Genomic DNA, 25251 nt, shown 5'->3' on the forward strand with positions numbered 1-25251 from the left:
CCAGTGCAGCCGGTTGGCCCAGCAATGGCAGGAGGAAATACCTAGGAAAGGAAGGGACCAAACTCAGGATCTTTCCAAACTCCCGCTTTCGTCTGGGATACAGCACAGGGAGGTGGCGACTGCCAAGGGTAGCTCGGCAGACTTCAAATAAAAGAACGCTGCCAACAAAGAAACTTTTGGTCATTATTCTGAGCCAAAAAAAAAAGAAAAAAGAAAAAGCGCGTTAACCACAGAGGGTTGCTTGCTGATGCGCTGGGACTGAGCAAATCTCTGATTGCCGAGAATGAACTCAACGTAAATCCGGCGAGCCGATCCGTCTCCCCAGATATTGGGAGAGTTGTCGGACAGGGGCCCGTGCACCGACTGGAGCTACCCCGGGGTGTCCACGCCACAGCCTCGGGCGGGGAGGACTGGAGAAGGGTCGTGGAGGAGAGTCAAAGGGGGCTCCCAAAGTGGAAATGGGTAGTCTGGGCCTCCAAGGTGCAAAAGGAGCTGGAGGAGAGAGTTTCCTTTCTGTCCCCCAAGAGAGCCCCGCGGCCCCGGGGGGGGGATGGGCGGGGAAAGGTGAGGCTTCAGAATGCAAGGCGGGGGAGAAGCCTGAAGCGGCAGAAATGGAGCCGTGCGCGGCGCGCATCAGGTGGCGGAGGAGGCCTCCGCCAGAGCTCTGCAAAGCCGAGGCTCTCGGAACCGGTCGGGGCGCAAGGAGCAAGCGAGGGTGCGGAGGAGGGCTGCGCGCTGCGTCGCGCTTAGCTAGAGGATGGCGCGACGATGGCGTGAGGCCGGGGCCGGGGCCTCGAAGGTAGGGCCGAGGCGGGGGGGGGGGGGGGCGGGGGGGCCGATCCCGCGGCGCCCCGGTAGGCGGGATCCGGCTGGGGGAGGGGAGCGACGGCCCGGAGGCCAGGTGGGGGGCCCGAGCTGGGCGGGGCGCGGCGCCCCGGCGGCCGCGGGGGAGGCGGGGCCGGGAGGCTCCGCCCGCCTAGGCCCCGCCCCGCCCCGCCTCCTCCGCTGGCTAGTCCTTGTCCGCCGATCCGTGCGCGCCACAAGCTCGCAGAGAGGGAGGAGAAAGCAGCCAGTTCCGGAGCCCTCCCTAGCCCGGCCCAACCTTTGCTCCAGAGATCATGGCTGCCGAGGATGTGGCGGCGACAGGCGCCGACCCGAGCGAGCTGGAGGGTGGCGGGCTGCTACACGAGATTTTCACGTCGCCGCTCAACCTGCTGCTGCTCGGCCTCTGCGTCTTCCTGCTGTACAAGATCGTGCGCGGGGACCAGCCGGCGGCCAGCAGCGACAGCGACGACGACGAGCCGCCCCCGCTGCCCCGCCTTAAGCGGCGCGACTTCACCCCTGCCGAGCTGCGGCGCTTCGACGGCGTCCAGGACCCGCGCATACTCATGGCCATCAACGGCAAGGTGTTCGACGTGACCAAAGGCCGCAAGTTCTACGGGCCCGGTAACGGCGGCCGCCCAGGGGACGCGGAGACAAAAGAAGGGGCCCCGGCCCGGGGCTGGGTCCGGGGGAGGCGAGGGGGAGCGAGGCGCCCCTGAGGGGAGGAATGGCGATCGTGGCGGGGCGGCTCCCAGCGGCAGAGGGCAAGGGGCCCTCAAGAAGTGCGGCCGGCGGGGGACGCCGCCAGCGCCGGGATGGGGGCGGAGGGAGAAGGCTGGAGCGCTCAGGCCGGGATGGGGGGGGGGGGGCGGGCGAGATCGCTAACCGGGAAGGGGGGCACCGCCGAGCGCAGTGTTCGAGGCGCTTCGAGGGCACGGGGTTTGGGGCTTCCTGGAAGGAGGGGAGGTGTCGGGCTGGAGAAGGGAAACGAGGGTGTCTCGAGGGAAGCCGGGGGGGGGGGGGAGGTCCAGCCTCGGAGAAGATGCGGAGGCCGCTGCCGCCGGGAGTGGCCGTGGTGTAACGTGAAGGTGCGGGAGATGGAGCGCGGAGGTGGGCTTAGCAGCAGGTCGAAGCCGCGTGCGCGCTGGCGGGTGATGTGTGTGTGCGTATCCCGTGTCCGTGGCTCGCCAGGCGCGTGTGTGCGTGCGCGCGCGCGCTTGGAATGTGGCATGTGTCAGGTATGTGTGTGGCATGTGTTTGGTATGTGTGTGCGCGCGCTGCGTGTGGCCGACCGAAAAGCTGGGAGGTGAACGCGGAGATTCCGTGGGGCGGGGGGGGGGGGGGGGGGATAGGGAGCTGCTCGAGGGCGGAATGAGGCTGAACGTAGCGGACAATGGGAATGTGGCCAGATGAGAAGGTAATAGAGCATTTCAGTCTATAGCGCGAGAGAAAGGACTAGAAGCCAAAAAAAAAAAAAAAATTAAAAATGGAGGGAGAGAGAAGTGGGAGGATCCTGGGAAACAAAAGGGGTAGGGCTGTGAGGGCTGCTGGGTGTGGGGATTTCAGGAAAAGCCAACCGGAGGGGAAATGAGGGTGGCTGACTGCTGAGCCATTGGAGGACAGCAGGCCCGAAGGGCCTTAGAGATGAGGCTTTCTAAGCCTGCTGGTGGATCAGAATCACCTGATGCGCTTGAGGAAAAACACCGATTCCCGGCTTAATCACCGCCACCGTGGAGGAGTCTGTCGGGGAGGTCCAGCAATCTGCATTATAAGAGGCTTTCCCGGGGGCGCCTTTGAGAAACGGCCGGGTTTGGAAAGTCGTGCCATGTAGAATATTTGGAGAGGAAGGAGGTTTTAGCTCATTTAATACGGACTCCTAAAAACCGAGAGCTCAGGGAGTGTGTCCACATCGAGAGTACTCTCTCTTGCTCGCGGGTGGGTCTGGAGAGAGGGAAGCGGTCTGGAGACGCGCACACATACCGGTGATCCCCGTCATCTCCACTCCTGCTTTGTCTTACTCGCCCAGTCCAACTAATCAAGATCAGATGTGGGAAAGTTCTTACGGAACTCGTCCCCTTAGCAGTGTTTCCTCGTGGCTGATTTAGAAGACCTACTTTCTGTAGGCCGTGTAGCTGTCAAGATCATTTGAAAACCACACCTCTATTACCGGCACTTACCCTGGCACACCTAGAGGCGTTTTCAGTGGACATAATCATGTAAATACCCGTTAGTACTGAGCTGCACCATCAAGTAGTCCAAAGACGTGCACGGGCCATCATCCTATGATTGTAATTTGCAAAGTCATTGGGAGGAATGTAGGCCTGTGCACAGAAACACAACACTGGGAATCAGGCGACCTGAGTTCTAATCCGGGTTGGATTACTGACCAGCTGTGTGACCTGGCACGAAGCATTGTTCTCTCTGGGCCTTAGCTGTCCCTCTGAAAAATGCTGAGGACGGCCCATTGGGAGATCTTCCTAAGTCTCTACCCTGCGCTGTCGTCCTGTGAGCCCATGAATGTGTGATATCATGTGCAAATGATAATCCGTGTTACAAAGGATTCCTAAAAATGATTCATTCCGGTGCCCATTATTCTATGCATGGCACCTTTGTGGGCACTGGGAATACAGCAGGGAGCAAAACAGAAAAAGGGGCTGCTCATGGAGCTTATATTCTAGGGAAGGTACATTCTGGTGAATATATTCCTAATGCTCCCCTTGGGCCATTTTTCAGTATTCAGTGACTATAATCTCTGAAGTAGCAAGGTCCAAGCCAGAACAATTGGCCTATTTTCAAGTACTAGATGTTACCATGTCCGCTAGAAGTGTGTGTGTGTGTATACAGTGTGAAAACTGTGAATCGTGTCATGTGAAAACTGTGTAATGGGTTTGTTGGGTTTTGCCTTCTCTAGTGGGAGAGCAAACAACCGATTTTCTTTAGAACCTTATTTGCGTTCAAAAGTTGGTCATAAATTTTGTCTAATTTATACACAAATAAATTCCTTGTGGATTGAGCTTTCCAGTGACCAGGGGGCATATTGAAACTTGATCCGTTCTCATACTTGGCCTCGTGGTTACCTACAAACTTTTTAATGTCAGAGTTGCTACCCAATCTACCTTGGGGAAACAGCACATGGTTTAAAGTACACTGGATTCTTTTCATTTACTTGTGCAATATTTAAATAAGTCTAAACATCCACGTCAAGTACCTACAAAATGATTCACCGCTCCCTTAGACAAAAGTCTATATAATAGCATTCTCATGTCTCACATATTTGTTTGGGATATTGATTCAGTCTTTGTTTTCCATGAAAGTGTGAGGATTTTGAGTCTTGTCTTCAAGCTCACCAGAGTGACAGAGGTGATCTCTGTGCTATTTCTTCTTTATTGACAGTGTAGATTATGTAACATGAGGAGAGATTTCTGAACCGCTGATACTCTCATAAAATGATTTCTCCTGCAGATACCGCATGTTAATGTTTAATACAGTCTCACAACCAAAGATCGCCATGAGATACTTTGGAGTCGCTAAAACAGATCAGAATACATTTTATAAGGAAATGTTTTCATTTATGCCTTAGTATTTATTACCTTAAGAAACTGTAACTTTCGCTGCCGTAGCCCTAGTGCCTAGAGGAGAGGCAGGCTCTGGGTTCAGTCCTAAAGCCGGATTCTGACCCGTGGGCTCAGTATTATCTTAAACGATTTCCTACCACCGCATCCCGCCCTAGGAGATAAGCATTCATGGCTTTCTTATTAGCTGTCTGAAAATCACAGGAAATGGATGGTGATGCATAACATACTGATTTGTGACAGTTTGAGGACAACAGATCCTCCAGTATCCACCATGTAATGACAAAAGCATCAACGTCACTTAGGGTTTCCAAATGGAATTGGATACTGCAGAAGGGGGCTTTCTTCCGTTGATGGGTAAGGAAGCTATTTCCTATGTATGAACCACAGAGAAACTGTCCGTCTAATAAAGAACTGATCTTTGGTTTGGTTTTGTTTTTTAAGAGGGGCCGTATGGGGTCTTTGCCGGAAGAGACGCATCCCGGGGCCTTGCCACCTTCTGCCTGGATAAGGAAGCCCTGAAGGACGAGTATGACGACCTTTCTGACCTCACTCCCGCCCAGCAGGAGACCCTGAGTGACTGGGACTCTCAGTTCACTTGTAAGCATTTTTGTAAAATTGTGCCTGGATCAAATTTCTACCAGTAATGGGATTCACGGCAGCACAATAGGTACTACTAAGCAGCCTGGAACTGGGGAGCATTTTGATAGGCTCCTGAACAGACGGATCAAGTTCATGGCTTGAAGTGATTGCAGCAGTGCTGAGTCACCTGCCATGATTGCGTCCAGTCTTTAGCTAGTTCCCCATGGAAACTTGGGTTTCTGTTATTTAAGTTTTCGACGGGTTTGCCTAGATTCCACACTAGGATTTGGTGCTTGGCCTGTCGGGGAAAGGATCATGGCCATGTAGGCTACAGAGAGGGATTTCAGAAGTCCTTACTAGCAAGCCTTGCTATTTAAAAGCAGCCCACATTTCTGTTGAAGAATGGGAGACTTGTGTTCAACAAAACAGCTTCTTTTTGAATCTAACTGAGCCTGACTATAGGCCTCATCTACAAATGATGCTTATAATCTGCCCAGCAACAATGGTGTCTGCATTTTTAAAAAGAAAGGGAAAAGGAGACACTTGTTTCCTGGCTTATGCTATGGGCCGAGGTCTTTGGGGCTGGAGGGTGGGGGGAGGGAGGACGGGGATTAGTTCAAATTTCGGGAGTTGAGGAATCAGCTCTTGTCACACCGAAGCGTTTATCACTTTAGCAACATCTCACTGCTAAGAATTTGACTAACCTTTCCCAGCTTTGAAACAGGATATAAAGACCATGACCATCACTTTCAGATTTTTTATTTATTTTTGGAGCACCTGGGTGGCTCAGTCGGTTAAGCACCTGACTTCAGCTCAGGTCATGATCTCACGGTTCGGGAGTTCGAGCCCCGCGTCGGGCTCTGTGCCGACAGCTCAGAGCCTGGAGCCTGCTTCCGGTGCTGTGTCTCCCTTTCTCTGCTCTCCTCTCTCTCTCTCTCTCTCTCTCAAAAATAAAAACATTTAAAAAAATTTTTAAGGATTTTTATTATTTTTTTTAATTTCTTTTAATGTTTTGTTTATTTTTGAGAGAGAGCGAGATAGAGGAGGAGCAGAGAGAGAGGGGGAGACACAGAATCCAAAGCAGGCTCCAGGCTCTGAGCTGTCGGCACAGAGCCCGACGCGGGGCTCGAACTCATGAACCGTGAGATGATGACCCGAGCTGAAGTCAGACGCTCAACCGACAGCCACTCAGGCACCCCCTAAGATTTTTTATTCTAAAATGCAGTTTTCTATTTGCTGTTCTCTATAGCCAGTTAAATATTACTGACTCTTTTAGCTAAATCCAACCTTTTTTTTTTTTTTTGAAAATAATGCTGACTTCGGTGTTAATTATTAGCCAGCTATGGCTCTACCCCTAGATTTTGAATCCCAAGCAGACAAAGTATAGCTTTCAAGTCTAGAGGCAAGTCTTTTTACTTTGAAAACGTGGTTCAGCTATTTAACACTATCTAACACAGTCCCTGGTTTTCTTGTATCCTAAGGATGCTTTTGTACACATAGAGAATATTCTTCTGTATGGAACCAGCGAGTTGTAATTTATTACTGACAAAGCTCTATCTTCTAGGGCCTGCCTTCACCAAGGAGGTAAAAACCGTAAAAACTTTCCCCCCCTTCCACTAAGACCCGCCCCAAGTTCTGTTGTGACACCGGAGCTCCACTCAAAACTAGCGTGGGTTCCCCTTAAAGCAGGTTTCTTGGGCGCCACCCGCCTTTTATTTGCTTTATGCAATCCCGGGCACCCTAGGGACCTTTACAACATGTTCAGATAGGGAAGTTCCAGTCTAGTGATTATTTCACACCAAAGCCGGTCTGGCTACCTGGTTAGACAGGTTGGTTACTACCTGTTCAGAAAGAGGAGACCCGGCCCTCTTGGCCTCTGGCATCCATAGGCTTAATCCCTCATGAGCTTGACCTCAAGAATGCAGCCAGTGGGGCCGTGATCCCTTCTCCTGCCTTTTGCATTCTGGTTTGCACCCTTAAATCTGTTGTGTCCAACATCTCCAGTGCTCTCCTGCCTCCTTAATCACTTGCTTTTAGCGATGCATAGCTTGTTGCTTGTGTTGGGAAAAACCACCGTCTCCCCCTTTTCCTCCATCCACTGGAGTCCTCGTTCCTGCCCTTCACTGTCACCCGTCTAAGAAGTGCTGGTCCCTAACCACTGCTTTCTTACTCCCAGCGGTGCAGTTTCCGTCCCCACAGTCCCGCAGAACTTCCCTTCCTGAAGGTTTCCAGGGACCTGCTTCTTGCCAGTATTAACTTCACTCCTCCCGCCCTTGTAGAGCTCCTGTCACGTGCCCCCGCCCCCCGGGGGGGGGGCCCCCCTCTCCAGAGTCCCCAGCTCCCGTTGGAACTTCATTAACTCGTATTTCCAGTTTTGCTTTAAAGTAGCTCGCATCCTTCCCTTTCCATTCCCACGGACGTCCTGCTTACTCCTGGCCCTTGTTCCTTCACATAGTGATGTGGCCGCCTGGGCTCCCTGCGCTGGGCCTCCTTGCTGTCATCTGCCTGGTCTGCCAAAGCGCTGGTTTCCCATGCCGTTCTTTTGTCACAAACCTTCAGTGCCCTTTGCCACCTGTAGACGAAGCCCAGACGCTTCGGGCCGGCTGTCCGCCACCTCCATCATATTCGCCCACACTGCTTAGCCAACCTTCCTCCCGCGCCGTTGAGCTCTCAACTCGGTCTCTCTGATGTTCCCCAGATGTGTGCAGCCTCGCCTGCATGCCTCGGTATGCGGCATTTTCATTTTCTGAAATCCCTCTTGCCGCACGTCCTCCTACGCGTCCTCCCAAGCATGTCGTCCTTCGTGAGGCGTTCTGAAACCCTTGCAACTAACTCCTAGCGAGCCCTGCTCTCCCGCTTGTGCACACAAACACGACTCTGCGTCAGCCTTCCCTTGCACACTCCTCGCCCGACACCGCCACCCCTTCTGTGTTTCTTCTGAACACAACTCTTAATTCCCGGTCCCCAAGGGCTGTGGCATAAGACCTTCCTAACAGAGACCTTCAAGAAGCCCGGCACATCGCCGCGTGGACCGTAGGCCTCTAGTGAATGTTTGCAGGTGGGAGGTAGTGGTTCTGGGTAAGGCACGAGAGCGATCATTTGTGTTTTCTTTGCCTCCAGTCAAGTATCATCACGTGGGCAAGCTGCTGAAGGAGGGGGAGGAGCCCACCGTGTACTCCGATGAGGAAGAAGCAAAAGATGAGAGCGCTCGGAAAAATGATTAGAGCGTCCAGTGGAAGCATATCTATTTTTGTATTTTGCAGAATCATTTGTAACATTCCAGTCTGTCTTTAAAACATGGTGATTTCCAATATTTAGAAACGTTTCGAACTTGGCTGTAAGTTTTTGTAATTAACATCACTCGTGACACTGATACACAGTTAACTCCCGTCTCCCAAGTGCATGATGCGTTTGTGTGTCGCAAATCCAGACCGTGAACTGCAGGGCCGTAATACAGACGTTATTACCGTTCCCTTCTCTCTGTAGTCAGTACGGGCCGACTTTCAGTTTGTTTTTCCTGAAAGAGACAGGCAAGACTTGGGTATTCCCTCCCTGCCCAAGCAGGTAAAGGTGTTAAGTGTGCAGAGCCCTTCCAGCAACCGAGAACGAAGGATGAACTTGCAGTCCCGACGTTCTCAAGACAGCAAATCCCTCATTTCTCAATTGACTTAGCTGCACGATTTCTGTTTTATCTACCTCTAAAGCAAATCGGCAGTATTCCAAAGCCTCTGGTATTGATTAAAGAAAGCTGTCCATTAAAAAAAAAAATTTTTTTTTTGAAATCTCAAAGCTGGGCTCAGTTGGGAAAAATACATTCGCTGTGTTTCTAGACCGCCTTACGATATTTTTTTTTTTTTTTTTTTTTTTTTTTTTTGTCCTCTGGACACTCAGATGCCCCCGCTAACACAGCGGTATACAGGGAGGCTTGAAATAGGATCTGAACATTTGAAGGGAAGCCTTGGAAGAAATCAGCCGGCTTGCCTGAAAAGCTAACTCTACGAAGAAAACGTAGGGACCCTCTTCCCCATCCCCACGTTCACGGTGGGACGATGGTTATCCGACCCGGTTTGCCGCGGGGGGGGGGGGGGGGGGGGGCGTGCCGAACAGAACACGAGTTTGCTCTCCCGGCAGCCCTCGCGCCCACCTCTGGGGAACGAAGTGAGTACAGGTCGCCGTAGCCACACGGCTCTCAAAATCCATTCGTTAAGGTAACCGTCATTCTTCTGTCCCGACAAAAGTAGCCGCCACAAGAGGAGTCGGGCCGGGTGTCTAGGTCTCTGATAACTGGGTCTTTTCGGTTAACAATAAACTTAGCTTAAGTAGACTGTACAGTCGTATGAATTCGTAAAAGTATATGAACTAGTGAGGTCTCCAACCCTTGTAACTGTAGTTGAATAGTCCTTGTATTTTCTTGTGAACCGTGTTTAATGGTTTTACCTCAGATCAGAAAACAAAATGAAGTGCTTTGGTCAGTTAATAAAAACGGTCTTACCCAGTATAGCGTGGTGGGTTGTCTTTTTTTTTAAACCTCGGAAATCAGATTCGGTCATTTTACTTTAGCTTGATATTCAGTTTTGCTCCTGAGGGGTGTGTGTGTGTGTGTGTGTGTGTGTGTGTGTGTGTATTCAAAAAGAAACCCGTTAAGGGGCAAGACCTCAGACCCTCACACCACAAACCAAATACCAGCTTATCTGGTGAAGAAGTAGTGAATTGAGGGGCACCTGGGGGTGGCTCAGTCGGTTAAGCGCCTGATGGGTTCAGGTCATGGTCTTGGGGTTCATGAGTTCAAGGCTCACGTTGGACTCTGCACGGACAGTGCGGAGCCTGCTTGGGATTCTGTCTCCCTCTCTCTCGGCCCCTCCCCGGCTTGCTCTCTTTCTCTCTTTCTCAAATAAAAATAAACTCGGGCTCAGTAGGTTAAGCGTCCGACTACGGCTCAGGTCATGATCTCATGGTCTGTGAGTTCAAGCCCCGCGTCGGGCTCTGGGCTGACAGCTCAGAGCCTGGAGCCGGCTTCGGATTCTGAGTGTCTCTCTCTCTGCCCCTCCCCTGCTTGTGCACTCTCTCTCTCCCTCAAAAATAAACATTAAAAATAAACCTAAGAAGACAGTGAATCGAGATTAGCTAAGCTGCCTTAATTCCAACGTACAAATGGACATTTTTAAAAAAAACTAGTGAATTTATTTTTTGTGACTTGTCATTCTGCCTCAGAACTTTTCTAAACTCCAAGGCAGACCTCTGCCTTCGGGTCCATAGCAAGGTTATTAAGGGGTAACTGCTGATGGCATTAGCAAGTGCCAAGGCACGGTTGGTTGTTTCCGTTTCCAGATACCATCTGACCAGGAGAACATTCAGGAATTCTTTCACGGTAGCTAATTCCCCTCCTAGCAAAAGATCAGATTTGCATATGCACTTGGTTGTATAAATACAGCCTATTAATATTAGTGTTTTGCCATTTTGACGTTAAAATTGGCAGAGTTTTCTTACGAGGGATGTACTCCCTGGACGAAAGAGGGCTTGCAGCTTTCCGGTTTTTCTGTTACCAAACATTGCCTATTTCTTTAAGTTTTTATTTATTTATTTCGGGAGGGGGGGCAGAGAGGGGGAGGGAATCCCAAGCAGGCTCCATGCCATCAGCACGGAGTCCGATGCGGGGCTTGAACTCACAAACCAGGAGATCATGGCCTGAGCCAAGACCATGGCCTGAGTCAGCTGCTTAATCAACTGAGCCACCCAAGTGCCCCTGTTTTTGTTTTTAAATGAGCTTTTCCCCGCCCCCTGCCCCGCCCCCACTAGGTTTCATGCAACTAATATTCCAGTTGCCTGTTTCGTGCCAAGCACCCTATCACGCTGTGTGCTTCTGGGAAGGGGTGGGAGGGAGAAGTTGGGCCACCTTGCAGCCTGAAATCTTTCAGATGCGAAGATTAGGCTGCTCCTTTTTCTAAGCTAAACGGGTGTGTCCGATGCCAAGAGGAAAACATCCAGGGCCCTGTTAAAGTTTCAATCTCAAATAGCCCGATTCCCCACCATTGAGAATGAAATCAACGTTGTATTGATTACATGTAAAAGGATATTACTAGAAGGCAGGACTTCAGTCTAGAAACTTCTCAAATCCAGCTAGCATATTCAGAAGCCACATTATGTAAAAGGTGCCATTTAAGATGGGGGCGTGGAGGTTACAGGCACCCGGCCAGTGGGGGAGGTGTGAGGTGAACATCTGCTTGTTCCCCTGCCTTTATCCAGCCCCTGCAGAGGCCCTGCGTTCTCAGGACTAGCGTCCTAAGCATTCTCTCCGTGTTTGCCGCGCCTCCCCGTATCTGTGGCTTCTCTACATAACAACACGTTCACAACACGTCGTCGTCGGAGGGCCAAACAGGCTAATCCTAGACCCAGAACAAGCATCCGGACAGCCCTTGCTGTTTCAGAGAGAGAGCTTTCTGACCCCCCCCAAAAGGGACCCTTTCAGCTGTAAAGTACCCAGATTGTACTAAGGTACAGGCAGCCTTTGTTACGGAACACTTCGAGGCAGCGTGCCGGACGCTTCACGTGAAAATACAGGTGACACCCGAACGGTCAAAGATTGACCAGGGAAGCCCCTGAGATGCCCCCACACCCCCACTTAGTCCCGGCTATTGTAGAACTTGAACACTGCCACCAGGTGCTGAAGGGGTGAAATGAGATGCCATGGAGTCCGTTTTGCTACCTTCAAAGATTATTGATAAAACCTTTGCCGGGGCGCCTGGGTGGCTCAGTCGGCTGAGCGTCCGACTTCAGCTCAGGTCATGATCTCGCGGTCCGTGAGTTCGAGCCCCGCGTCGGGCTCTGTGCTGGCAGCCCGGAGCCTGGAGCCTGCTTCGGATTCTGTGTCTCCCTCTCTCTCTGCCCCTAACCCACTCGCATTCTGTCTCTGTCTCTCTCAAATATAAATAAGCATTAAAACAAACAAACAAACAAACAAAAAACCTTTCCCGAAGGGAGGATAGTCTTAAGTCCAGATACTATCATTTCACCTTATCCAAACTGAAGATCAAACTGTGATCTTCGGTTGTGTGAGCTCTGACACAGTTCCCAAACATCAGCGTCATAAAGGGAAAAATTGCATAGAAGCAAAAAGGCTCTTTTTAAAAATTTATTTATCTTTTCATGTTTATTTTTGAAAGAGACATAGAGACAGAGCAGGAGTAGGGGAGGAGGAAGGGAAGAGAGAGAGAGGGAGACAGTCCGAAGCAGGCTCCAGGCTCTGAGCTGTCAGCACAGCCCGACTCGGGCCTCGAACCCACAAAACGTGAGATCACGACCTGAGCCGAAATCGGTCACCTAACTGACCGAGCCACCCAGGTGCCCCTATAATTTTTTTCTTAACATTTATTTTTGAGAGAGACAGAGTGGGAGCAGGGGAGGGGCAGAGAGAGAGGGAGGCACAGAATTCAAAGAAGGTTCCAGGCTCCGAGCTGTCAGAGCTGTCAGCACAGAGCCCGACGCAGGACTCGAACCCAAGAACTGCGAGATCCCAACCTGAGCTGAAGTCGAGTGCTCAACAGACCCCCACATAGGAGCAAGACTAAAACTGGACATGGATAGGGGCGCCCGGCTGGCTCGGTCGGAGGAGTGCGCAACTCTTGATCTCGGGGTCATGAGCTGGAGCCCCATGCTGGGTGTAGAGAGAACTTAAATGAGTGAATGAAACTTAAAAAAAACAACCCAAAAACTGGGCACGTAGATTTTCACAGAAAATGTAGATGATGCACGTGGTAAATGAACAGGCAGTAGGTAGTCACTATGACCATTTTATTTTTAATATATCTGAAAATTAAATATGTATTATTTCTCTAACAATGCAAATGAGGATCGACAACATTAGTGCAAAGCGGCATCCTACAAGTAGAAACTCACCCCGCCCCGGTGAAATTATTAGCGTTTAAGAGTTCACATTCTAAACAGTCTTTGCCACACAAAAAAATGCGTTTATTTGGTTCTTACTTTCAAAATTACCAGGTTACATGGCTTTCTACCTGAGAAATTCAAACAAATCGAACAAAAATACATTGACAGGTTTTTAGTTTTCGTAAAGCACTATCAGCACATACGAGGAAAAACATGGAGATGTCTGTCTAAAAAGACAAAATTTAAAGTTCAGGCCCTTACTTACTTAATAAGACATAGAAAAAAGATGTGAGAAAAAACTCTTGCACCACTTAAATAACAGCACAACAAAGAATAACTAAGTAACTAGAACTAATAGAAAGTGATCACAATATTTTCGGTTCTATCTCATTGCTTACTAAGCCACTCACTCCATTGAAAAGTATAGGATAAATTGTTCTCTTCCTCATTTAAGGCCTATGCGCACACACACACACACACACACACAAAAGAAGTTTATTTAAATCTAAAACTCATTACTATAAGACATATAAAAATTGAAGGTGGTACAGAAAGTAAACATGAAATCAGTATTTTTACTAACTTCTAGGTCCCAGGATGGTATTTAGCAAACAAACAAAACCAGACAAAAATATTAGATAGAAGTGACTTAGCACCGGTTCTATTATACCAAAAAAAAAAAAAAAAAAATTGCACATGCTGTATTCTGCAATTTATTTTTTATGCCTGGTTACTGAGCAGCAAATTGTTTTCATGCCCCAAAATCTCTGCAAAGAAAAATTATCTAGTGACAGCAGAAATGAAGATTTGTTTTCCAAACAACCATAACTGCTTTCCATTACGAACCCATAGTGTTCTTGGTTTCAATGGCATGGAGCATGAAAAAAGGAGGAGGCAGAGGAGGAGAAAAACACCTAGTTACCAAAAGCTGTCTGACAAAATACAAGCTCTTAGCACTTTAAAAGGCTACTCTGGACAACAGTACTTTGAACATTAATAGTCGCTGCTAGTCTTCAGAGGAGAAAAGGCACTCACCCCACGAAACGATTTTTCAGATTTGACAAGCCAAACCTAGTTTTAACGGCAGAGTCACTAGGTTGAAAGTGGAACCGAATACAAGAGAACCAACGAACCGTCCGCTGGTTATCATCTCCTTAATGATAAACACAATCCACTACATTACTTGTAAACTTTCGCACGTCCTAGCGTAGCTCTCTTAAATGGGAGGAGAAGAGATCAATGAAACAACGTGTGGTTCTTACTTCCGGTAACTTAGAAGATCTTGGGGCCCCTTTAGAGATCAGGTTGCTCGAGTGGCTGGCTGGTTATGAGCACTTAACGTGCCTCGTCACTCGGGGCAACCACACTGACTGGCATTCCACCTTGCCTCTACCGGCTGGTACTTTTCCACAGAATATCAAGTGAAGACTGAAATGAATCATGTCACAGGGAGATGTTGCCTTCCACTACTTCTGTGAATGAAAATCACCCTCTCGTCCTGCCAGCCAGTCTGATCTCATCGATGTCTTCAACTGCCGAGTCAGGGAGAGCTTGGCTGGGGGTGGGGAAAAAAAAGGTCATCTACTGCCCCTGAGGGTCCTAAATCCAATATAAGGCGGAATGAATCAGCCGAGCTTTTAATAGAACATGCACTGCGTTAAGATGTAAGTCTTTATGAATCTATAAAATATCTCAATTTAAAAACATAGTCAAGAAGTCCAAAACCAGTAGGTAAAAAGAGAAACTGCTTATGTTACGAGTTTACAAAGCCTTCACACGTACCATTTTTCCCCAGCTAGAAAACTAGGGCTTTGCCCTCGACTCCTAACTCCATGGCGTTATTGAGGATTGGGGAGGCACTTGTTAACGTGTTATCAAAAGTCGGTTTGGGGATAGTCAGCGGCTTGTTACAAACTGATGTCACCCAACCCTGAGTGAAAGGATTACACAACCTGAAATGAAATACTGCCACGTCCTGTCCTCCCAAAGTGCTGGTATCGGTGGCCCAGGATCTTTCGGCATTTCCTTTTGCAAATCCCACCGGTTCTTTTACTTCCATTCTCTTGCTTCTCTAGGATGGAATGACGTGGGGTTCTTCAAAAAAAAAAAACCACACACACACAAGAACAAAAAAGAAAGAACAAAACAAAACTCTGCAAATGGTCCACCATCCGTTTAAACGTCAAGGGACAATCCGAGCCCCTTTTAGTTTCGTCTTCCAAACTTTGTTTCTAAAAGGACAACTCTTTGAGTACTGTGAACATATTTAAAAGATTAATTTCCCTCTGGTGGGTGGTCACGTAACCTTCCGATGTCGTGAAGGAGTCTCTGGTATGTCCTTGCTGTCATCCCTTCTGTCACCTACAGCCATTTCTGGATAAAAGTCAGGAAAGTTTCGTCGCTGCACGTGGTGTTTCTGACCAAGGCTAAGAAGGTATAAAAAGACCTTATTTCATGCGCTGTTGTCCCTTTTGAAGATAAATGACACTAAATGATGCTGTAAGAACAGCTAAAGAGCCACAGAGGGCCATCTCAACTCCTCTCAACGTTCATTTGCTCCCTCGCTGGCACCCAGTTAAAGTCGCGGCTGAACCGTAGAAATGTCTGTCCTCGGATCAAGAAGTTTTGCGGGCACACTGTTTTACCAACCTTCAGAGTCTGGATGTTTTTTATTTCTAAAGTTTGCCAGCACACTGGCAGTCATTTATGCTTTATGCTTTGGCAAGAGAAACAAGGTTTTTGCATTTGACCTTGCTCAAGCTTTTAAGTGTCGCTCTCTTGCTCTGTAGTTGCCAACTACATCGCTATATTTGGTTTTAAGTTTTCTTCTTGCAATTTGTTTGCTGCGAATGAGAGCGTTTTCTGAACTGAAAGAACTTCAAAACATTTGATAATACAGAGGACTAGTGCAGCCGTTTTGTGAATAGCTGCCATAGTCCGCGTGCTCCTGACTGTTACGTCTAATATAATAATTATCAGAATTCAGCCTGGAATCTTTAGAATTCTCATATCTTTTGAACCTTCTCACCTCCTGGTTGTAGTCTGGCCTCCAGGGGGTCTCTCTTCTTCGGGGGAAACCCCTCAAGTAGAAAACATCGGCGCTGTTTGATGATGTTATTGGCACATGAGGGGGCCTATAGTTCACGTTCTGGCCGAATGTGCTATCATCGAACCTCCTCCTCTTTCTTACCATGTCGTCTAACAGATCACTGGGGCTGGATCCGCGGCAGTAGCCTTCATCAAACAAATATTTGGGGGCCAGTGTTTCCCTGTTTTGGCTTTTGTTCTTCTCACCTCTCATGGAACCGTTTTCACCTTCAAGCCATGGGCATGTCAGCTCATACCTGGACCTCTTGACTGGTTTCCAAAGCTCATATTTAGAGTAGCGTTCCTCGCCCTCACGGTTCCACTCTGAACACCAGGTCTGCGGACTTGACCTAACTTCTTGATCGCTAGTGATAATTTCAGCAGCATCAAGAGATCTTTTTTCTGGGGCGCTATCATTCGTAGTCACAGATTTCTCATTGTCTTCTTTCTTTATGCTAAGGATTTCGCTGAAGCATTCAGAATCACTACTGATTTCCTCTAAGAAATCGGTCAACTCCATTTCTAAGTCTGCTGACCTGTTGGGTGAGGAATCCTGGCTTTGACTGGTGGATTTGGAAACTCTGACCTCGTAAGCATAAATCTCTTCCGACAGATGGCTCATTGCATCAGCTGGGGACAAATGACCACCAGCCTCACTGGCTGTGTCCTTGCAATGATTTAACTCCTTGCGACTTTCTTTGGCATAATCCGCTCTTCCTCTCTTTTGTGGTTTATGCTCAGGACCCCGAGTACAAATCTCTGAGCAGCCATCATCTTTTTGAGCCTGTCGTCTTGTTGCCAGGGTTTGCACTGGGTTCAGGCTGGTGGAGTGATAGTTACGTTTTCTCAGAGTGACTCGCAATCCATTTCCCTTAGCATGGACAGCCCTCTGCCACTCACGCGTGCTTTCTGGGCCACTTGGTTCTAGGCAGATACGGGCATGGCTTGGAGGTTGATAGCAGTTTAACATGTAATCAATAAATTCATCTGTTTCATAGATCTTCTGCTTCCTGCCACGCCCTCGCTCAAACAATCTGGAGGAATTGGATTTATGAGAATTGCTGCGGTCTTCTTTCTCAAGAGGCTGACCTTGGACTGTTGCATTTTGCAGAGAACTCTGGTCAGAGACCGAACTATCGTTGTATCCATCAGCTAATGATTTTCCAGCTCTTGCTCCTCTAGCTGAAGAGCTTATTTCTTTTCTCCTAAGGTGGTGGGGAGACTGATGTAAGTGAGCCCTATTTATTTTCTTCATTTTTTGTTTTTGTTTATGGTGTAACTTGGCAACCTGATATCTTGGCACTTCTTCTTGATTCTGAAGGTACTGGCTGTGTAGCTCTTCTTTCTTCAGAGTTTCCAACGTGTTCCCTGGAGTCTGGTTCGCTCTGGGGCTTGGATCGTCTACCCCCTGTGGGTTAAACTGGGTGGATTCCTTTAAAGAAAAAGGTTAAACATCTCACATGAAAACTGTAACGGTTTAAACATTTCAAAGAAAACTGGGCTTTCTGGCATGGTTCTGAAGTGGTTTCTAAGCTGTAAGGTGGATCCAGACTAGGAACAACATCGCACTGAGGAAAGAAGAGGCACGAATGAAGTGTCTCGGGCTAACGCAAACACTAGGTCTGTGCTCGACCGTTTACACGCCTTCAGAGCACATGACCCTTTCCTTTATATATGCGCAAACTGGCGAGCATTTACTGTTCCGGGTCTTACACTAGGGGCTGGGGACAGTAAAAGAAGACATGCTCTACAGCCTTCCCAGAAAATCCTAGAACAAGAAGAGACTGATGGGTGCGATGTGTGTCTAAAAGGGAATCGCCTGGCCTAAAACATGAACCGCCTTTCTGTTTTTCATTCCAGCCTCTTCCCGTGGATTGTAGGGGAGGATATCCCTGAGCTGTCCCCTCTCCCCTGCTTCATTCAGAAGCAAGATGACAGGTAGAAAACACGACCATGCCAGTGGTTCTGCCTGTGTTGTCTGCTCTGCACAACCAAAGGGCGGGTTAAAGGTGCTGCCCACGGGCCCCACCCCTCGGGGAGAGTGTGCACTGTGCCCTCACTGACGGCTCGCGTCAGTCGGGACAGTGCCCACCCGTTACCCGGGATCCAAACCTGAGGACCGCACGCAATCAGTGTGTGGTATCAGTGGGGCCAAGGATTAGGCACCACACACGTGTAAAAAGGTAAATTCTTAAAAAGGGGGTCGCCCCCAGAGATCAGTAAGGTACATTTAAAAGATTCAGCTAGCCTTATTAGAAAGTCTATGTGAGAGTTTTCTGATCTTGATTTCACTCGGGTCGGTTGTCCACACTAATGAGAGGCCTCTGATACTGAGGCCATTTACTCTTCGTCTTTAAAAACACTGAAGGGGCGCCTGGGGGGCTCAGTCGGTAACGCATCCAAATTCAGCTCAGGTCTGATCTCACCGTCCGTGAGTTCGAGCCCCGCAAGGGGCTCTCTGTTGTCACCGAGGAGCCTGCTTTGGATCCTCTGTCTCCCTCTCTCTCGGCTCCTCCCCTGCTCTCCCTCTCTCTCTCTCTTGCTCTTTCTCTCTCTCTCAAAAAAAATAAATAAATAAAATAAAAACACTGAATATGCATTTTTAAATTAATAATTTGGGAACCTTTCTGACCTTCACTCCAGGATATCTGTGGAGCCTGGTTATCTTTAGGAGGTCAGTAAAGTGGGGCAAAAGCCAAAAACAACAACAACAACAACAACAACAGCAAAACCCAAAACTCCAAAACGGAAACTCTCCAAACAAAACAATTGCTCTGTGATGTGAGAAATTCCTTAGCAAATAGTTTAAGACTAGACTAACATGAACCTGCTACCCTAAGGTCTCTGTTCAAGGTTCTTCCTTCCCATCCAAACCTGTTGCAGATGAATGGACAAGTTAATGGAAGGCTACGCACCTAACACCCCTTCCCTCGCCCTGGCGCCTTCCGTTATATCCATGAGAAACTCAGAGAAGATACACTAGCTATAGGGCTCTGGGTCAGACCATCCTGGAGTTCGGGAACACACAGTGTGCCAGACGGTAAGGGTGAGACACGAGTGCTTTGGACAATTTGGGTACCTCTTTCGCAAATCCACAACTGGGCTACTGGAGATCAGCCTATTGAAAACGAATCCCAAGGAAGGCAAAGAGTCTTCCATGGAGTCGATTTGAAACAGGCCACTGCTTCAGCGTAGAAGTGTGCCTCAGAAAGATCAGTACCTACCAAAAGTGATGGCTGATCGAGAAAGAACCTTACTGCAATTTTCCTCAAGAGGACGCGTAGCAACCGAAGGGCCTCCCCCCTCCTCTGAGCCAGCAGGCACTTCCTCTCCTCCCACTCTTCCCAAGAGTCGGGCTCACGCGCAGCTTCAGCTTTGGCTGGCTCCTTCTGTTTCCTTTGCCGGTGTCTGTCTCTTTCCTTCAGGGCTCGCCGCCTGACCCTGGCCCTCCTCCTCTTTTCCTGGGCTCTCCTCTCCTCCTCTTTCCTTTTCCTGGACAATGATGAAGATTCAGTCATTCAGAAGGTATTTATTAGGCATTTGCTCTCCTTCCAGCTCCCTCCCCACTGCCCGGGGAGGATGGATCGTTTAGGTTTCCAGGAATCACTCAGTGCGAACCCCAGGGCCTGACACAGACAACTTAGGGAATAAGACACCACGCATGGGGCACCGGGGTGGCTCAGTCAGTTAAGCCTCTGACTCTTGATTCCGGCTCAGGCCATGATCCCATGGTTCGTGAGTTCGAACCCTGCGTCGGGCTCTGGGCTGACAACGCAGAGCCTGCTTGGAATCCCCTCTCCCTCTCTGCCCCTCCCCTGATCTTGCCCTCTCAAAATAAATAAATAAACTTAAAAAAAAAAAAAGGCTCCATGTCCATCAGTCGAAACAGAAGGACACAAAATTGAGCTGGTTGGTTAGAAGCATGTACAGGAGAGAGTGTACAAAAGGAAGGCTCCAGAATTCAAAGGAGGGGTTTCTAGAAGTCCCCACTTTCTCAAACCACAAGCAGTCCAGCTCGTGGACTCAGCTGTCGCAGTGCTGATTTCATTTCTCTTGAGATCAAAACCTTCCGTGGAGTTGACTTCTCCTTGGCTTATAAAACAGGGAAGTCAAGGCACTCAGAAAATCTTACGGATGAGAACTGGTACTTAACACAGTACACTATCATAAAAACATACTGGCTTAGAAAAATACAGGCTTTGGGGCACCTGGGTGGCTCAGTCAGTTAAGCGTTGGGCTCTTGATCTCAGCTCAGGTCAGGACCTCACGGTTCGTGAGGCTCTTGATCTCAGCTCAGGTCAGGGCCGCACAGTTCATGAGGCTCTTGATCTCAGCTCAGGTCAGGACCTCACGGTTCATGAGGCTCTTGATCTCAGCTCAGGTCAGGGCCTCACGGTTCGTGAGTTCAAGCCCCGAGTTGGGCTCTGCGCTGATGGCGTGGAGCCTGCTTGGGATTCTCTCTTCTCTGCCCCTTCCCTGCTTGTGTTCGTTCTCTCTCTCTCTCTTTCTCTCTCTCTCTCTCTCTCAAAATAAATAAATAAACTTAAAAAAAGAAGAAGAATATGGGCTTTGTTTATAGCTGTTCTCTGAAAAATGAAACTGTTTTGGTTAGGCCCTTATGGAAACGTGGGGAAGGAGAAAGAAGGGACAGTTACCTGAGTGAGGACTTAGCCAAAAGCTGAAGGATTATCTAAACTGCATGTTTTGTCCAGAAATTTGGGGCGACAGTTACCTTGACTGGGCTCAATTTCTGGCCAAGTTTCACAGACATGATCTCAATCAACTCCTATTACCCCACCAGCCAAAAAAGTGAAAGGTCCATGAAGGGGTACCCTTTCTCTCCTTTTTTGAACCGCTATAATTCACATGAAAGACTGCAAGAATAAACATGGAAGTGGAGGGGCCAAGAGGTAAGACTTGTTTTTTTTTTTTAATTTTTTCATGTTTATGTTATTTTTGAGACAGAGAGACAAAGCGTGAACGGAGGAGGGGTGGAGAGAGAGGGAGACACAGACTCTGAAGCAGGGTCCAGGCTCCGAGCTGTCCACACAGAGCCCAGTGCGGGGCTCAAACTCATGGACCTGTGAGATGATGACCCGAGCCGAAGTCGGACGCTTCACCGACCGAGCCACCCAGGCGCCCCACGTAAGACTTGTTTTGAGAGCCCTGTAGTTCCAGCCCATTTGTACCTTCGTGGCAAACCTTTGGCAATCCAATCGCCCTTTCTAGGCCCAAGTCCCTAATTTCAAGACAAGGAGAAGCTCAAAGAAATAAACATGGGGGCTCCTTAATTTCACCGAAAGACCTTAGGCCAACAGGAAATAGAATGCCAAGAAATACATGCCTTCCTGCCTGTCAGTTGGTTTGACTGCTGAGCATTTTGTGGAAGAAAATCTTTTCCAGTCCTAAAAAGAATTTGTTTTTATTTAAATTGGTAGGCAAGGTAAAATTTGGTAAAGTGGGGGGTAAATTGGTATACTTGTTAATTTGGTGGGCTAGGATTTTCATTCTAAAAGCCCCTGATCCTTTCTTTTTGAATCCTTTCTTCCCAGATATCTTAATCTAGCTCATTACTTGTTCTCCCCGAGAACCTTCTTTTTAAGTTTCCTGTTTTCAGTTGTCTGGCCATTTTGGTCTTGTAACAGCACAGTCGGAAGACGATAGGCTTCCACAGAATTTTCCAACCTGCAGCAATTCCTACTGCCCCCCACCTCATTGTCACCTATTCACCCAAAGGGAAAAAATCCACTCATCGGAAGTGAAAAACCCTCTTTGTTAAAGTCGGTCTCCTCACCTCGCAGCCTCTTCCTCGTCTCTCCTCTTTTCTTTTTTCCTTTCTTCCTCTAGTTCTTGTAATTTTAGCCTTTCTTGATTTCTCCTCCTTATGGCTCCTTCGCTGAAATGTTTGGTCCTATCAAACATAACCTGCCCACAAACAATGCAGAGCTTCATTAGAAAAGTTTGCCAGCTGGCTGGGTATGTCCCAGGTCAGTGAGATGGAACAGGTATGTACATTACCATCCAAAACCCAAGGAGTTCAAAATGCCCTCTCTGCATCCCAGTGTCCAGATGGTTCCGCTGCTTCGTGGTCACCTGCCAAACAGCCCTGTCGAATTTCCTTTGGCAGAACCCTTGAGGAGCTCTAATATAGCTATAGATGACATCACGGTGTCATTTTGGGCACAGGGTCTGAGGGATGTGAGTATATTACCTCTGGTTTGTTATAGCAATCAACTGAGTTCATGTATTTTTTTTTTTAATCATCAGAGACAAAAATAGTCAAAAAATGGGGGGGGGGAGCAGAGGGGGCGGGGAGCGAAGAGGCAAGAAAACTGACCTAATGGGACACAGACATCGGACTGTAGTGATTATTAAGCTACTTTGCAAATCTCAAAATACAGTGAAAGTCAGATCGAGGCACTACAAACAAATTTGCTCGAAAAATAAAAGGAGACAGAAATAGCCCTTTTAAATATACACAAGAATGATAAACACCAAATTCACAATCATGGCTATCTTTGAGGGGAGGAAGGGGAATGGGGTCTCATCTCACTGGTGATGTTTTCTTTTGTAAGCCGGGCAATGGGTACATGGGTGGTCACCATGGTACGTGTTATATCTTTTGTCTGGCTGAATAGCTCCTAATTTAAAAAGATATATTTTAGGGGTGCCTGGGTGGCTCAGTTGGTTGAACGTCTGACTCTTGATTTTGGTCATGATCAAAGGGTTGTGGGATCAAGCCTCAGGTTGGACTCTGCACTGAGTGTAGAGCCTGCTTAAGATATTCTCTCTCTCTCTCTCTCTCTCTCTCTCTCTCCCCCCCCTCCTTCCTCCCCCCTCCCTTCCTCCCCCCTCCCTCCCCCCCTGCCCCTCTCCTCCACTTGCACGCACTCTCTCTAAGAAGATGGCCAAGCATTCAGACATCGATGAGGTGGCATGACTGGACAGACAGGATGATCTTGAAAGGAAAGCATCCAAGCTTGTTGAGGTTACGTTCCAACAATTTACCTGACGGACATCCTGAAAATGTAAGCTGTTGCCCCAAGAGGACAGAGGGAGTAAACCGCTCTCCTGTGGTTTCAAACTGCATGTATCCCTCTCTCTCAGCAACTCGTCAAATAGAACAGGCATACGAGACAGTTCCATAAGGGCCAGAGGAATTCTTCAGTGCCCTGGAGAAGTTAGGGCAGAACCCCGGATAATAACAAAACCCCAGCCAGCAGCATGCCTGCTAGCAGAGAATGTTCAAATCCGGATTATTTTTATTCCTAAACATCCATTTATTAGTGACAACACAAATCTCCACATTAGCTGTCAATCAGAGCCTGGTGGGGTCTAAGGAAATTTATTCTAGATGCTTCCTTCCAGCTTTTGCTCAGGACCACCTGGACAGTGGGGAATGAAAGAAATTCTGGCTCCTTCTTACCTTGATGTTACAGGCCAGAGCTTTCCCATCGTCTCCTTTGAGCATTAGCTTCATACCTCGAAGGGACTCCATGGCTTTCACAAAGTCCGTCGACTCCTGGTACTGTATAAAGGCCTCAAACGTCTGCAAGCCGAAGCCGAAGCCCCCGAAGTTCCCACCAGTCGTCACTTCTCGGTAGGGGTCTAGCATAGGGATATCCACATTCTTGATCTTCCCAAAGCTTTCAAAGACCACCCGGAGGATCTCTTCACAGGGCTTCTCCCCGCTGGAACCTTTAGGTGCAAACCACTTGCAGGGCAAGCCTTCAAAATATATAGAGTCGGGGCTCTTATCCTGGTCCTGCTCTTCAGCCCCATCACTCGACGAGGCCTCCTTCTCCCTGGGGAAGCGCTCCCACTCTCCCTGGGCGTCCGTAGCCACTACTTTTAAGTCTGTTTTCAAACCGTTTAGCTTGATGATCTTTCCATGTAACTTTGCCTTCAAGATCTGAACCAGACTTCGCGTTTCGGCCTCCCCCTCGAACCGGATGAAGTCCTTGGTACTCTTAGAGAGCCGGACTGTGGTGAACTGATCAGGGCAAATTAGGCTCTTAAGCTGGTCGAGAACTTCCCAGTTGGAGAAGGGTCTCATGGGTTCTGAGCTCTCTGGGAGCAATACATTGATCATCAGTTTTGCTATGGGCTTGAGGTAGAGGTGCTGAGCTGCACAGAGCTCTGTGGCCTCAGAGTTATCATACACCACGGTGACCGTCATGGTAGCCCCCGGAAACCTTAGAGGGTGAGAGAGAACATTTTCATACAGATGGAGCAAAACACGGATTTGGACTTCGAAGGCTGCTAGCATTCCTGGACTTCAGGTCAACTGATAGGGGAAAGCACACTTTGGGGAGACTGAAGACAACAGCTCGCATTCGTTTAATGTGTTTTAGGGGTTTCAAAGTTTCCGTATACAGTTGGCCCTTGAACGGGACGGGGGTGAGGGGCACCAACCCCCCTCACCCTCATGCGGTTGAAAATCCACGCATGATTTTGGCTGCCCCCCAACCCAACTACTGTTAACCAGAGCCTTACCGACAACAGAAACAATCGAGGGACACATATTTTGCATGTTATATGGATGATATACCATATTCTTACAATGAAGTAAGCTAGAGGAAAGAAAATGTTCTGAAGAAAATCAGAAGGAAGGAAAAAAATGGGGGCGCCTGGCTGGCTCAGACAGTGGAGCATGCAACTCTCGATCTCGGGGTTCTGAGTTTGAGCACCGCATTGGGTGTAGAGGTTACTTTAAAAAAAGAAGAAGAAGAAGAAGAAGAAGAAGAAGAAGAAGAAGGGGCGCCTGGGTGGCTCGGTCGGTTAAGTGTCTGACTTCGGCTCGGGTCATGATCTCACGGTTCATGAGTTCGAGCCCCACGCTGGGCTTTGTGCTGACAGTGAGGAGCCTGCTTGGGATTCTCTCTCTCTCTCTCTCTCTGCCCCTCCCCCACTTGCGCACTCTCTCTCTTTCTCTCTGAGTGAATAAATAAACTTAAAAAAAAAAAGAAAAGGGGCGCCTGGGTGGCTCCGTCGGTTAAGCGGCCGACTTCGGCTCAGGTCATGATCTCACAGTCTGTGAGTTTGAGCCCCGCATCGGGCTCTGAGCTGAGTGCTCGGAGCCTGGAGCCTGCTTCCGATTCTGTGTCTCCCTCTTTCTCTGTCCCTCCCCCACTCACGCTCTGTCTCTCTCCCTCTCTCAAAAATAAATAAACATTAAAAAAAAAAGAAAATAAAAGAAAATCATAAGGGAAAATACATGTATGGTACTGTACTGTATTGATTGCAAAGAAATCCGTGTATAAATGGACCCGCACAGTTCAAATCTGTGTTGTTCAAGGGCCAA

The 25251-nt window shown here is 48.6% G+C and overlaps 2 protein-coding genes across 2 annotated transcripts in view; one reads left to right on the top strand and one right to left on the bottom strand.

Moving 5' to 3' along the window:
• Positions 1-1018: 1018 nt before the first annotated feature.
• Positions 1019-9474, top strand: PGRMC1 (progesterone receptor membrane component 1). The gene is made up of 3 exons (XM_047844554.1): positions 1019-1446; positions 4839-4994; positions 8097-9474. Exons 1-3 carry the CDS (start codon positions 1119-1121, stop codon positions 8198-8200), a joined length of 588 nt encoding a protein of 195 aa, XP_047700510.1. The 5' UTR covers positions 1019-1118; the 3' UTR covers positions 8201-9474.
• Positions 9475-12919: 3445 nt separating this feature from the next.
• Positions 12920-25251, bottom strand: part of LOC125157788 (A-kinase anchor protein 17B-like) — a 29420-nt gene continuing 17088 nt past the window's right edge. Inside the window, exons 3-6 of the mRNA XM_047844786.1 lie at positions 23374-24142; positions 21742-21872; positions 19205-19439; positions 12920-17379 (exon numbers count right to left, since the gene is read on the bottom strand). Of these exons, the coding sequence (XP_047700742.1) occupies positions 15739-17379; positions 19205-19439; positions 21742-21872; positions 23374-24126 (2760 nt within the window). The 5' untranslated portion in view covers positions 24127-24142 and the 3' untranslated portion in view covers positions 12920-15738. The remainder of the gene's footprint in view (positions 17380-19204; positions 19440-21741; positions 21873-23373; positions 24143-25251) is intronic.

This window comes from Prionailurus viverrinus, chromosome X (assembly GCF_022837055.1).
Source record: "Prionailurus viverrinus isolate Anna chromosome X, UM_Priviv_1.0, whole genome shotgun sequence".
In the NCBI taxonomy this organism is placed as follows: domain Eukaryota; kingdom Metazoa; phylum Chordata; class Mammalia; order Carnivora; family Felidae; genus Prionailurus; species Prionailurus viverrinus.